The 13741-nt window shown below is 39.5% G+C and overlaps 3 protein-coding genes across 7 annotated transcripts; 2 read left to right on the forward strand and 1 right to left on the reverse strand.

Annotated features, from left to right (window-relative positions):
- Nucleotides 1-315: 315 nt before the first annotated feature.
- LOC135496191 (adenine phosphoribosyltransferase-like) lies at nt 316-5058 on the reverse strand. 4 transcript variants are annotated; one of them, XM_064785365.1, is made up of 6 exons: nt 4959-4975; nt 2712-2853; nt 2423-2557; nt 1905-2154; nt 1571-1649; nt 316-1261 (listed from the first exon to the last, which is right to left on the reverse strand). In XM_064785365.1, the coding sequence occupies exons 3-6, from the start codon at nt 2506-2508 to the stop codon at nt 1125-1127; spliced, it is 552 nt and encodes a 183-aa protein (XP_064641435.1). In that variant the 5' UTR covers nt 2509-2557; nt 2712-2853; nt 4959-4975; the 3' UTR covers nt 316-1124. The 4 variants fall into 4 exon arrangements, with proteins under 4 accessions (XP_064641435.1, XP_064641434.1, XP_064641436.1 ...); XM_064785364.1 differs by lacking the exon at nt 4959-4975 and adding an exon at nt 3286-3360; XM_064785366.1 differs by lacking the exon at nt 2712-2853 and having other exon boundaries at nt 4959-5058.
- LOC135496190 (putative ribosome-binding factor A, mitochondrial) lies at nt 3433-6151 on the forward strand. Of its 2 annotated transcripts, none has more exons than XM_064785361.1 (5): nt 3433-3628; nt 3997-4027; nt 4265-4435; nt 4745-4854; nt 5490-6151. In XM_064785361.1, the coding sequence occupies exons 1-5, from the start codon at nt 3522-3524 to the stop codon at nt 6037-6039; spliced, it is 969 nt and encodes a 322-aa protein (XP_064641431.1). In that variant the 5' UTR covers nt 3433-3521; the 3' UTR covers nt 6040-6151. The 2 variants fall into 2 exon arrangements, with proteins under 2 accessions (XP_064641431.1, XP_064641432.1); XM_064785362.1 differs by having other exon boundaries at nt 3480-3564.
- A 1040-nt stretch (nt 6152-7191) lies between these two features.
- LOC135496395 (zinc finger TRAF-type-containing protein 1-B-like) lies at nt 7192-13265 on the forward strand. Its single transcript, XM_064785731.1, has 4 exons — nt 7192-7441; nt 8372-8610; nt 9693-9904; nt 10090-13265. Exons 1-4 carry the CDS (start codon nt 7208-7210, stop codon nt 10479-10481), a joined length of 1077 nt encoding a protein of 358 aa, XP_064641801.1. The 5' UTR covers nt 7192-7207; the 3' UTR covers nt 10482-13265.
- Nucleotides 13266-13741: the final 476 nt, after the last annotated feature.

Raw genomic sequence — 13741 nt, forward strand, 5'->3', positions numbered from 1 at the left:
AACACTGTGATGTTCAATCTGTTCACAGGATTCAAATTCACTGGAGATGGTCTACAGTGTCACCATTGAGCTCGAGGGCTTCTTCAAGACAAATGTTGTTCACATTCAATCTTGCATCTTCCCGTGAGAAGACCGATGACATCGTCCTCACGCCCCTGTGCGTGTCCAATTAGTTGAAACCCAAGCCACCATTTCAGACAATCTCCTAATCTCTCAATCCACACCCTTTTTAGGGCACTGCTTTATTTTGTCAAAACTATCATTGTAGACTATCGAACAAGAAAAGGAAAAATGAAGTCTAGAAGATGGTTTTACTGTTGAGGTTGAAAGAGTTTTAATGATCAAATATAGTGGTTGAGGTATCAAAAGAATTACATAAATGAAGTAAGACACAGGGCAAATTTGGGATAAGTACATGTAAAAGTAGCACAAGTTGATTCAAAATGATTTGAAATTTCCTAGCATTTTATACATAACAAAAGACAGCTTTGATCATTTCATTGAGAAAAATACAACATTTTAAGTCATCAATAGCACCAATAGGCCCTCGACGCACTACCAACAGCAGTAACAGCAGTAGAAAACAATAATTTTGGCCGCAATTCATTTACAGACACGACACACGAGTCTTTAACCATTTAGCACTCCAAACGCCCGTGGACGTCCGCAGCTTTTTCCTTCACATGCCCGTGGATGCCCGCGATTTAGGTGACATCTGACGAGATAGTGCAGAATCAAAACAATCTACTTGAGCTCATGTTAGAAGTTGAACTTCTGCTCAGTCAAAGAGTTATCCGTTAACTGACAAGTAAAACATTTGATACTCGGAAGGAACAGATGGAAAAACAATTAGAACGCTGGAGTGCTAAAGGGTCAAAAATGGAAAAATTAAAAAATTAATTAAAAATTTACGTCGCAATTGCCGCATGTAATGTTAACATGCATCACATATACATGTTTTGAAATAAAATGGACACAGATTTTTACCACTTCGAACCTACCTGGACGATCACAAAAAAATTGGATGATTGAATATGAATTGGCACTACATCAGCCAAGAAGAAATCTGTAAGAAAGATACAAGACGTACATGTAGTAAGTACACTAGGTGAGCCTTGATGACATCAATAGGATATGAGTGAAAATACTTCTGGTACAATAATATCCCGTCCCTTGAGGTTGTCAAGCTCAACAACAACGACACACTCGATGATGTACCCACCAACTTGCTGACAGAGATCACAGGCGGCTTTCATTGTACCTGAAAAGCAAGAACAGGAATCAGGAGACAGACAGCAGCCAGGAATAGATTGATTTTTTGCCTCCCCATAGCCTGCATGAAATGGAAGGTGCAAACAGCAGCAGAGAACATTATCAATTGTTCTAATTTAGGAATAAGAAGTCTCTCGAAAACCTGATTAATGATCCAATGTCAAAGAAATGTACACGTAGGACAATACCAACACTGTCAGGTAGAGCTGCCCTATCTGGACATAGAGCAACTAATCCTCCAGATTGGTCAATACATATATGCACTGCACGACGTGACCTATAATGCTAATCCACCTACCTCCTGTTGCTAGAAGATCATCAATTATCACAATATTTTGACCGGGTGTTATAGAGTCTTTTTCAATTTCTGCTGTGTCCTGCAATATAATCAGATGGAAAAGTAGGTACAATCACATCTCCTACATGTATACTCGCAATACTCATGTAATTTTCTTCCCTCTTTTTATGTTAGACTTGAGTATACTAATAAGTAAATTTCAAACAATTTTTTTATATTATTGGCCCTAAAAATCTATATGTCGTATGAGAAATATGTAAATTTTACCTCCAGGCTCCAACATACAATTTACCTTGGATGGTTAAACACATGCTCCAGGCAGTCTCCTACTTACCTCTCCATAATCTAACTTATATGATAATTGAATACACTCTCCAGGCAGCTTCCCTTTCTTCCTAATCGGAACAAAAGCTGTGCCCAACTTTGCCGAGATCATTGGCCCAAACAGGAAACCCCTTGAATCAATGCCAACAATGGCATCTATGCTGCATCCACTTTTCTTTGCTTTATTAGAGATCTGCTCTGCTAAGAGGTTGATCAGATCCTCCAGTAATACAGGGTTCCTCAACACCGGAAACACATTTCTGAAAAATTGCCATTTTTGAAATACTTGTTAAAACAATTTTGATACGAGTTCTCCCCTGCCTGACATCATGTAAATAGCACCTCACCTGGCACCCACCTCTGTGTTTGACACTAAGTTGTTCCCGACATTGTCAGCCATTTGAAATTGCCCTCAGAATCATATATATACCGTTTTTACACGAATCCACCCAAGAATTTGGGTTAAATTTTTCTTCTTCCTTTCGAAACTCTTACTCATACCTAATAAATAATATCATAACTCTTTACCTGAATAAAACGCCCGGTTTTGGGAAATCTGGATATGCAGTAATCGCGTCCTTGATTTTGCGGATGCGTTCTATATTGTGAGCCATCTTGCTGCTTTACACTACAGTACCTCAAATAATGTACCGGAAGATCTAACTGAAAAAGGGAATAGTGCAGGTTTTGACATAAAAAGCAAAAATCCTTGAAGGTGGATAAGGTCATCAGAAAATGAAAAAAACTATTTCGTCAGGAGACAACTTTTTTGAAATACGCGGTATAATCCGACTACCGAACGGTAAAACCTCATTACCTAATTGTACGCAGTCATCATGGCGCTTAATACCAGTACCAGAATTGAAGCCAGGATTGAAGCCAGGATTGAATTCAAAGTTCTGTGTGTGATCCACAAGTCACTAAATGGTGTCGGACCGGAGTACCTCAATGACCTCCTCCTGGAAACAGAAGGTCGCACTAGGTCAGCCACTTTCAAGACCCTTCAGGTCAAGCGGACCAGATCGAGGTACGGTGACCGCAGCTTTTCAAGGTGCGGCCCGTACCTCTGGAATAAACTTTCACTTGAACTGAGGTCCCAGCAAGAGACAATGTTCAAAAAAGGCCTAACTGCAGAATAGCCGGGACAGTAGTAGCTCTGTACATTATGTACACTCTGTCCCTCTGTACATTATGTACACATTCCTATCATTTAGCACAGAGTGTCCCGGCTATTCTGCAGTTGCTCCATTCATTCATTCATACCAGAAATGATTATGACATATTATCGGACAAGCCCTAAGAGCCAGAACAGAAGGGATAGAGAAACACAGTAAAAATGGTTAGATATCTTCAAAGTACTTAATTGATATTTTGGAATTGGAAATAATTACTTTTGGAAAAGTAAAACTGCTGTTCGGAGAAAAATAGTGAGTGAGGTGAAAATATGCGTGATACGAGTCTCGAGCACGCCATCAAGAAATTCTCTTTGCTCTCATTCGTTGGAACAGTCCATTCGATGTATTCAAAAAATCGACGTGAGTGAGACTTTAAAATGGACGCTACCGTGTTTTGTCATTTGTTTTAATTCACATTTTTCTAATTATCGATTTTGACGAACTTATTCACAATGAACCAGGCTATGTTACCATTTATTATTTCAAGAACGTTTAGTAGGTCGGCTTATCCAAGTTTTCCGGCAAAAGATCGCTATTTGGCGAAGTTTTTAAAGAAAAAGTATGCATATAAATTTTTGCTCTGATGTCATATCATGTGGGATAGGATAGGGCTACCGTACATATACATATGCGTACCGATATGCTCCCGTGCACAAAAACGGTGCATGCACTGCAGTAGTGCCAGTACCACCGGCACATTCATCTATTGTATAATTGTATACATCCATATGCATCAGTCACCATGGTCACCATAATATGTATTGTAAGCATGGTAAGTCATTATGACATGCAATGAATGGATGGATGATTGATAGGCCCTTTGCCAGATACGCCAGTACCACTAAATTGATTGTTAATTTCTGATTTGCATTGCATATCTATTGTATTCAACAAGTTTGAAGTCTTTATCTTCCTTCCCTCTTTCAGGAAGAAACGTTCCTGGCACGATTCTCCGATGGTAGGTAAATTAATAATATGACTGGAAAAGGCTGAGAGCTACATTTATGCTATCCCGCCCACTACTACGTCTGTTGATTTGGGACACATCTAGTCTTTATCTGTCCCCGGTATGTCATCAAATTTAATTCAATTTTTGGAGCATCAATACAGGAACTTGCACACTAGCTTACTTTTTTTTACCCATTGATTGTACAATATTGGTTTAATTCAAATCCTCCCATCTCATCTGTTTCAGATGTCATTACAAACTGGAACCTCTTTCAATAGTCCACTCAGTAAACCTAATCATGGCAACACACGTCGGGCACAGCAGCTCAGCTTTTTACTCCATCGTTACATCACAGAGATGCTGTATGGGGGAGAAATTGATCAAGAAATTTTGAACACTGGTGTACAGATTTCAAAGGTTAGTATCCAGAGATGCTGATGCTGGGGCAAGATTTGGTCAGCCTCGGGGAACGAAGAGTTAACAAGCATGGATTTGAAACATTCCTTTGATGTCATTCTCTTTCTTTAGGTGGCACTACTGTATCACGTGAATGGGAACTATCCCTTTATTCATTGTCATTTCAAAAGACAAGTCATGTATTGCAGCAGCAAGGCTTTGTCTAAATAAACATGGAAGTTTTGCATCAGCTGAAAGACTACATGTTGAAAATAGCATTTTCAATACCACTATGCAAACTAATAATTTTCTGCTCTTCTGAAATTTTAGGTGCAGCTCCTACCAGATATGACCAGCCTGAACATCACTTGGACTACCACTGGGACTGAACAGGACGCGAAAACACAGCAGATTCTAGAAAACAATGCTGGGAAGATAAGGTGTGTACTGTAGTGCTGGTAGAACGGGTTTTCACACTACCATTGTACATTCAGTTGACCTTCAAATTTAGAAGCCAAAATGGTTACTAAAACCCTTTACATACCTGTTGTGAAACTTCTATTTTAAACTGTATACTATTATTCAGGTGAAGTGCTTGAGGTTCATCTGCAGTACTGAGGAGTTCTGAAAAAATGGGGCCTTGACACATTGACACGCAAACAACTATTGATATATGACATAGATTCCTGATAATGATGTGTGGTGTATATCAGTAGTTGTTTGCGTGATCTGTCCTTTGATTCAGTTTTTGAGTTGATAACACTTTGCATCAAGGACGCATGATCTAGTCAGAGATCATTGGCTTCAGAACTCCTCAGTACTGTAGATGAACCTCAAGCACTACACCTGATATATGACATAGATTCCTGATAATGATGTGTGGTTTATATTGCCCTCTGTCGAATACGTAATGAGTGGTTGTTAAATTGTCAAATTAGCTGATGGGCCTATTTGCATGCATAGTAATATGGCCAAATGAGGGTTGCCTACATAAGTATTGTGCAATTGTGGTTTAGTGATGCTGGCTCTTAGTTGAGTGAAACAAGGTTAGAATTTCCTGATTTCTGTTTTGCAGGAGTGCCCTTTCCTCGATGTACATCATGAACAGAATTCCGAGAATAACCTTTGTAAAAGACAAATTCACGGCACGTGTTGGAGAGGTGGAACGGCTTTTAAAAATAGCAGACACAGGTCCAGAAACTGAACAATTACATGTAGATGACCATGAAGAAACTGATCTGGGTTCAGATTCTGAAACTGACTTATCGGACCCGGAAAGCAGGTTCGAGTTATTCAATACAGACTTTAGCCCGAAGAATAATGTTCTTGGACTAGATCATGCGTCCTTGATGCAAAGTGTTATCAACTCAAAAACTAAATCAAAGGACAGATCATTTGAAATTGAAGAAGAAAAAACTGGTTCCTTTCGACTTGAGAATATTTCTCCAGGTCAGTTAAATAAGCACATTGAGGCCAAGTTACGGTCTCGGAAGATGGAGAAAATCTCCAAGAAAGAGACTGGTTTGAGTCGGTATGTCGAAGATCTGTCACTTTATGAGGAAAGATACAAAGACACTTTTGATGATGAAGATGTTCATTATCAAGAGGATTGTGATGAGAACTGAAATCGAACAGAAATTGGAGTGAACTGAGGATAAAGGCAGAGTTAGTGCCCTTATGTAATAGAAAATGCATCAACTGTTCTGAATTAAAGCCTCATTTTGGTATATCATAGTTCTTGCATTTTATTGCTGAAAATCTGAGACTGGAAACTAGGATCTGATAGGCCATGAAGTTGTCTTTGTGGGTTAAGTGTTCTACTAGTATTGCGAGGCCTTCTATTATAAATTGATGCACTTGACTGGGAACATCTTTTACTCAAGGATGACAATGCAGCGCTATTTCACTGCCTGAAAACAACCTTTCAGTATGATTTTTTTATCAGAAAATGTTTCCAAGGACTTGGTTTTGTTACTTACAGGTATCGTGGCTTAAAAATAATGTATCCTCTCTATCTTGAAAGATTTTAAATTTTTTTGTTGATAACTTGTGGTAACCTGTGGTTATGGAGTTTAAACAGTAAACCAAATGTCCTGGTGATAATGGCCAACCGTGTGGTCAAATTAGACCCATATGCACATTTATGCATGGTCCCAGCTTGCTCCTTTCAGAACTGTTAATCATACAAGGCTTTTAAATGATTAGTTTCAAATGGGAAAGGTATGTTACATGGTTTGATTGGTTCGGCAAGGAAGCATGCGGGCCTGAACTGACTACATATGCCTGCTGTTAACCTCTGACAATACAGGATTGTTGATCTGATAGGCTGGGCTCTTTATAATTTAAAAGTTGTTGGGGCTTGGTTTGGAGGAACTCAAGTTAGTGGTCTTTAGGGAAGAATTGATTTGGCTGGGCAGACCAGGGTTGGCACCAGAAAACCCCCCATAAGTGCATTTAATGTTCGTGGGTTAATTGAGCATAACATCTGAATAGTGTATTACTCGTATTGCTTCACCAATTCACATAAACAACGGAATCTGTTATGTCACTAAGCCCCCTTGCATTCCCTAATGCCACATACCCTAATGCCAGAGCCAACTTGCACCAACCTGTCAACAATTACACGTGCGCGGGTCCCGCCCATCTAGTTAGCATTGCTATTTTAAGACCAATTTAAGGTGATTCTGATTGGTCGTGCATGACGTCATCGAAATCTTCTGCCTCGTGATTGGTGAAAAATCTGATCTTACGTCATATCCGTCATGTGATCCCTGAAAAATCATAACAAACAAAATGGCCGAGGTCGAAGCAAGCACATCAGCTGGTTCGCAAAATGAAGAACAACCTGACAATTCTGTTGAAATACATTCTATAGATACGACAGAAAATGAATCGGAGGAGCCGAAACAAAAGAGAATAAAGCTGGAAACCAAAATAAACGAAGCAGATGAAAAATTGGAGGACCGATTGAACGGAATCTTGCGTTGCACGGTTTGTTTAGATCTTCCACGAGTCTCCATGTATCAGGTAAGCTGTCTGCAATATAGCCACATCACCACAAAAAAAGAGTGAGGGAATCCCTTCCATTGCAGTGCAAAAATAAGGTTGATCTTTCCCAATTCTTCATACATGAAACCAAAAGTTCATTCCTCCCTGTTTCTGCCCCGATTTTGTTGCCAGTAATTATTTCTGTGAACTTGACAGAGCTTTATTTTTGGAGCTGGCTTCATCCCAGACTCCATCGAGCAAGCAATGGCGCTCCGTTCAAGCCCATCAACTTTTCCGTCTGCTACCTGGCATCATGAGTAGCTGTGGGTGTCAATCCTTTGACTCATAATCTGCCTATTCTTGATTATTTTCATAGTTTATCAACTTCTTTTTCACGCTTTTATTCTGCTTCGACGAAATCCTCGAAATTCGACCTGTCAATGTTCAACACACTCACGTGATCTGTTCCCAGGCAATTATGTGATTTGGCTACCAGCCAATTATGTATGGACGGAATCTGTTTATTCAGGATATCAGATCTTGTTACTCCAGATGACCCATATACTTCAGCCCTGCATTGCTTCAGCAGGCTGTATTTAACCTGGGAGCCTGCTCATGATTATTTGCCATGTGCACAACCTCTTTATATTACTGGTAATCTGAATACATTATGAGTGATTGATGATGCCCTTATTTGGATAATGGATCATATGTCAAAGAATTAATCATAAAAATTTTGGCTGCCTCAACAGTGAATCCAGTAGGACACGCGCAAAGGCTATCTATATCTGTTTTGAGATGATGGTACATGTACTTGCATAGACAGACGATGTCGGACAACCAAGTAGAACCCCTCTGCAATGGAGATTGAGTCGATGTAATTCGGCCGCTTCAAGAACTGAAGTCAAGTATATCCTCTGGAGAAAAAATGTTTTAAAATAATCTCACCACAAATCATCATCATTGCAGTGTACAAACGGCCACTTGATGTGCGCCATGTGTTTCTCACATCTCCTGGCCGACGCCCGTCTCAAGGATGAGGCATCAACATGTCCGAACTGTCGCTGTGAGATCAGCAAGCACCTCTGCTCCAGGAATCTAGCAGTGGAGAAGGCAGTGTCTGAGCTCCCAACAGAGTGCCATTTCTGCACCCAACAGCTCCCTAGACATATGATGGACAGGCATGAAGAGTATTCGTGTCTTGAAAGGTAAATGAAGACGGCGCCTTGGACATGTCACACCATCTATTGTCCTCTGTGGAGAACATAGCATACCATTATTTATAGGAAAAGCTGGACATTCCGTAACAAAGACACTCCAAAAAAGGACACAAATTGAAACCTCTACACATCGCACCAGTAGATAATAATGCTGTTTTTAGCCCCTTCTGTCAAAAACTGGTGGTTGTGTTTATTATTACATTCACACTCTTTAAATGACCTACATCTAGGGGACACATCAGATGGATGATTTATTAGGTTTTATCATTACACTACAAACAGCTCTCCAGGGACCAGCAAGACAATCCAAGCCAGAAACGCAGATGGTACCAAATAAAAAAATTAAAAGTGCAGCATGGAAAACACATTGTGTATCATGCCTCTTGGAAAAATTCATATTAAGTAGGGCTAAAGCTTTGTTTGGCTTGTGATACTGAAAATTGGTTATAACTCTGCATCAACAGTGGACTTCAACTGTCAACATGGGACATTACGACCTGGCCCCATCCCCTTCTAGGTACCCATGTGCGCTATAATACTGCTGCCTTAACACTTTATTCCATTTTATTCACTTCTGCGAAAAGAATAATCCATTCAAGATGAGTTGCAGACGTGACAGCAAACTGTAAACTCCCCCCACCCCCTTATTGATTATAGAACAAGTTCATGATTTGTATGTAGATGCCTAAACTGTCAACTGGTGTGGGTCATTCTATCCAGCACATCATAGTCCTTTCATGGTTATTGGATAATTGCCCAAGTACTAAATGTGACACATCTGGCTTGATCCAGGGATGTGGGGCCGTTATGACTCATGCAGAAGATAAGGCCTATGCTTTAACAAGGCCTTGAATTTGTTACATCAGTGGAGTAGAGAGTTAAGAGGACATAAATGGGCTCATGGTAGCCATATGAAACCTGGTATCTGCTCAGAAGTTTCTGGGTCATTTTATATACTCTCTGTTGTAATAAAGAGCAGTGCAGCTCCGATCTTCTTTCTCTTAGATTAACTTCTAATTTGAAGCAGTCAAGCATTTGCTCAACTTACCTCCTCTTTTGCCCTGTTTTAGAATCACAAGTTGCTCGTATGAGCGGATTGGCTGTCCGTGGAAAGGCCCTTATCATGAGTTGAAGGGACATGAGGAAGTCTGTATTCATCCAAAGAAGACTGGTGCAGAAATCATGGATACGCTCATCGCATACGACAACAAACGAGCCGAGGAGATGAAAATATACGACAAAATATTCAACATGTTGTCGTATGAAAAAATTACGTTTCTAGGTAAAGTTTTATACGTGTTGTTGTTAAGGCTGAATGAATCATGACACCATGCATCCGTTTTTCTTGATCTCTGACATAACATGCATGGATGTTGAATCCGCTACTGTTGCTGATGTTTCATAAGCGTCGAAGATGTTCTCACTAAATGGTTTCACTCCAAATATATCATGTCTTTCCGCTTCCAGATCTCCAGCTCAAACCATATCGAACGGATGATTTTATCACGAGACTTTACTACGAGACTAGTCGCTTCACAGCTTTCAACTTTCAGTGGGTCGTAAAGGCAAAGGTCAACGATGACATGAAAAACCCTGCACTGGCATGTCAACGCTACATCACGTATCAACTCATCTTGAAATCACGTGTGCAGAATCCTGTGGATATCCATTTCCTCATGGTGCAAGGACCATACGGAGAGATGAAAATTTGCCCTGCAGTTAATCAGCATCAGTTCACAAATGAAAATAATGAATCTCAATATCAGGTTCTGCCATTAAACAGCCCAAATGAGTGTAACAAGTTACTTGCGGCAAAGACAATTGGAGTTCGACTGATTGTTCTTCAAGTGACGAGTTAGGCCTTGTTTTCTAGTCCTAGTCTTCATTTTTCATTAAAACGCTTGAATATCATAATATTTACTGTCTGTCACTATTCATTGCCATTCTTCTGATTAGCAGTCGGTTAAGAATGCTCACTGTCTGTGAATGTCTTTGCTTCGTACTTCAAACCCAAAATAGCACTGTCAAGAAAATAATTCTTGATATTGTTTTATAGAAAATCATAGTTCTTGCATGATGAAAAATGATTGATTAAAGAAAGTAATCGGTAATTCTCTCGTTTTTAAATGGTATCATTTGGTATGAACCATTTTGTTATGACAGACCGGTATTCAGGCCAAGTGCATCACACGGCTTGCTGCGCAGCCCAAAATTCATGTCTCATGAATTGGTGCAGGCATTAGTGCATGACACAATGCATAACGTTGTAGATTACCGTAGTGAGCGTTATAATGCATTGGACTGGCCCATAGACAAATTGTTAAGAAATGTTGTAACTGCTATCGATGCCTTTTATCAGGTTTTGATTTGGGTTGTTCATTTGTTTGTCTATCACATAATATACATTACATCAGTTAGTATTACTTGTGTACATAATAGAGGGCATGGCAATTTTGACAAATCTGCAGAAAATGGAGGGGAAATAGCCTAAAAAAAGTACGCTAATATCGCTATAAAAGTATTATATTTAATAGTATTGATATTCTTATACTGTTTTTAGGCTGTTTCTGCCCAGATTCTACATATTCGGCAATTTCCGCAGATTTCGCTAAGTCACCTTGCCCATAATAGAACTTATGGAGTCATTTTTATAACATTGTTGTTTGATTGTTGGAGGCACACTACTAAATTTTTCATCCCTACACCTGAATCGACATGTTGAGAAAATTAGATGAAATATTTGATAGAGTCCTGTGGCGATTTGTCATGTTTAAGCCAATTTAAACTAGTTTCTGACATGATTGCATTGCGCGATGATATGATAATCCACCAAGCCCATTATAAAGCTTCATCACGGATGAGGATGGGGGGATATCGGGTCTAGCATTGCATTTGTTGGGAACTTTTTAAGAGAGCGTTTTTGCTGAGTTCTTTTATACTTTGTGTTGTTAGTGGGACTAGTCATCCGAAATGTTCTAGCAATCCGTCTGGCTAAATGGTCTACTTTTTCGAAGGATTTGTCTTTGAATCAAAAGATATGTTCGTGGACGATCGCTTAACCAGGAATGAAGCTACTGGTCGGAAAAAACACCAAAGTCTTTATTCTTAAAGTTCGCTTGAAGTTGGTCAGCAAAACCAAAAACTCATTTTAAAGTCCTTTCTTGCCTTCTTTGTCTGCAACATCAAACGAATTAAGATGATTTTGATCTAGTATAGAAATCGAGGTTCTAAAAGAATGGAATTTTATTATTATTTGGCTTACTGTCGAGGAAATTTCACATGCTCAACACAATACCCTTTATTTTCGCACTCTTTGGCCAGTATCAAAAAGGGGACAATCGAATGAAGCTTCCAGAATGACCCATCAGTCATTAATACTCTGCACATTGACTGGCATTTTAGAGGCATTTTTGTGCGAGTGGTGTTCAAAGGATAAAATTCACAAAGAGGAACAAACGTCCGATTCTTTGCCCAGCTCATTCAGGCATCCCTTCATAAATGGGTGGTGAAAAACAGATGATTTCAGTATAGGTTTGTTTTACAGCATACATGTATTGTATATGTCGATTAAGTTTTAAGAAGGTGTGATCACATTATTTTATTGGCATTTGTATATTTTGTGTGGATTTTACACCATACCTTATCAGGGCATATTGTAGAGGACCAAGTGTATTTAGTTCTGTGCATTTCTATCTTTTTCTATCATATTTGCGACCAACTTAACGCTAGTGTAGATGGTGTCTGTTCTTCAAGCACTTGTAGTTGCAGCAGTCATTGCCGTAACAGGCGCAGCATCAATTTATTACTGATGACCGTCGCGGCATACACGGGCAAGTTAATTGTGGGCAGCAGAGGGGCAACGTAAAATTTCCTTTATCGAAGTACATGTATTCTCTTCGTGACATCAGCAATACTAATTCTTGTTGCTCAACTGTTGCCTTTGATATCGTTGCTCATACATGTATGTGGCGTATGTGCAGAGGCTCTTCATGTACATCATCATGGTCATGTAAGAAGATGCTATAGTTGAACCACATAGGCCTTGCGGTGTATTACTGGTTTAGGTTAATATCAGCTTGATTGTATCTCTCTTTAGTTTTGTTGACAATAAGGGCCAAGTACTTTGAAATACGACTGTTTTTGTAAAACAGCACTGTATTGGATTAGAGAAGATATTGTGTGTGCTTTACTGGTTTTACAGTAAAAGTTGTGACACACAAGAGAAGATATTGAAGTACTTGGCCTGCATGATCTTAAATTTATAATTCAGTGTGATGTTCAATTCTAGTAATGGGGTTAAAGTTTTAACCCTTTAAAACATTTAGTTAATCGTTGCCCTTCATTTAGTGATGTAGTATTTTGTTTGACGAGTTGTGTTCTGGGGGGGGGGGGTGTTCTGCCTCATTTAGTTTAGTGGTGTGAAGAAATACGTCTTACGGGACCCCATTCATGATCTCCATGTCAATCCTTGATATCATCATCTGCAGTAAGGGAGAAGATTTTCACAAGGCCCTAACATTGATTCATGAATGGGCCCGATTACTAGAAAACATCCAGGATTGAATAAATCGATGTTATTCTGCTCTATATATAGACACTGATTGATTATTAATAAAGTTTTGACCAATACAAACAATAAGCTATGTTATGTAGTTGGATTTATTTTTTCCCGGAACAATCATGCGGACGGCACTAGAAAGAGTAATTGATTGCTTAATTGATTGAATGATAACCAACCTTTCTGTCCAGTGTCACGGCGACTTCTCGAGGTCAGAATGGTGAAACGGTGAGAGCGCAGATAAGCCAGCAAGGCAATAGTACGGGTTATCAATCCTATTCATCGAAGGTGAAGGGTGCTGTATGCAGGACATAGACCCACCCACTCCTCATAAATATTTGATTGAGACAACCAGGTGACCTGCAGGGACAATTCTAACAGGAGAGACAGAGGATCAACCTGTTCCTGGCTTATACTCCCACTGGGCTATCAACTTCTGATAGATACCTGGAGTGAATTTCAAGATGGCTGCCCAAATTACTTCGATTCAAAATGGTCTGAAGTACGTGCGCTCATTGGTTTCTACAGAAAGGTCTCTGGATATGGCTAGGCAATGAATGC

The sequence above is a fragment of the Lineus longissimus genome, chromosome 11 (genome assembly GCF_910592395.1).
Source record: "Lineus longissimus chromosome 11, tnLinLong1.2, whole genome shotgun sequence".
NCBI classification, from domain to species: Eukaryota; Metazoa; Nemertea; class Pilidiophora; order Heteronemertea; family Lineidae; genus Lineus; species Lineus longissimus.

Bases quoted from the DNA above. Each gene is read 5' to 3' on its own strand.
- LOC135496191 (XM_064785366.1), bottom strand. From the start codon at position 2,508: ATGGCTCACAATATAGAACGCATCCGCAAAATCAAGGACGCGATTACT. The intron at 2,155-2,422 runs GTAAAGAGTTAT...GCAATTTTTCAG, and splicing joins AAACCGGGCGTTTTATTCAG to AAATGTGTTTCCGGTGTTGA. The intron at 1,262-1,570 runs GTAGGTGGATTA...CTTGCTTTTCAG, and splicing joins TGATCTTCTAGCAACAGGAG to GTACAATGAAAGCCGCCTGT.
- LOC135496395 (XM_064785731.1), top strand. From the start codon at position 7,208: ATGGCCGAGGTCGAAGCAAGCACATCAGCTGGTTCGCAAAATGAAGAA. The intron at 8,611-9,692 runs GTAAATGAAGAC...GCCCTGTTTTAG, and splicing joins GAGTATTCGTGTCTTGAAAG to AATCACAAGTTGCTCGTATG. The intron at 9,905-10,089 runs GTAAAGTTTTAT...TTCCGCTTCCAG, and splicing joins TGAAAAAATTACGTTTCTAG to ATCTCCAGCTCAAACCATAT.
- LOC135496190 (XM_064785361.1), top strand. From the start codon at position 3,522: ATGAACCAGGCTATGTTACCATTTATTATTTCAAGAACGTTTAGTAGG. The intron at 4,028-4,264 runs GTAGGTAAATTA...CATCTGTTTCAG, and splicing joins CCTGGCACGATTCTCCGATG to ATGTCATTACAAACTGGAAC. The intron at 4,436-4,744 runs GTTAGTATCCAG...CTGAAATTTTAG, and splicing joins CTGGTGTACAGATTTCAAAG to GTGCAGCTCCTACCAGATAT.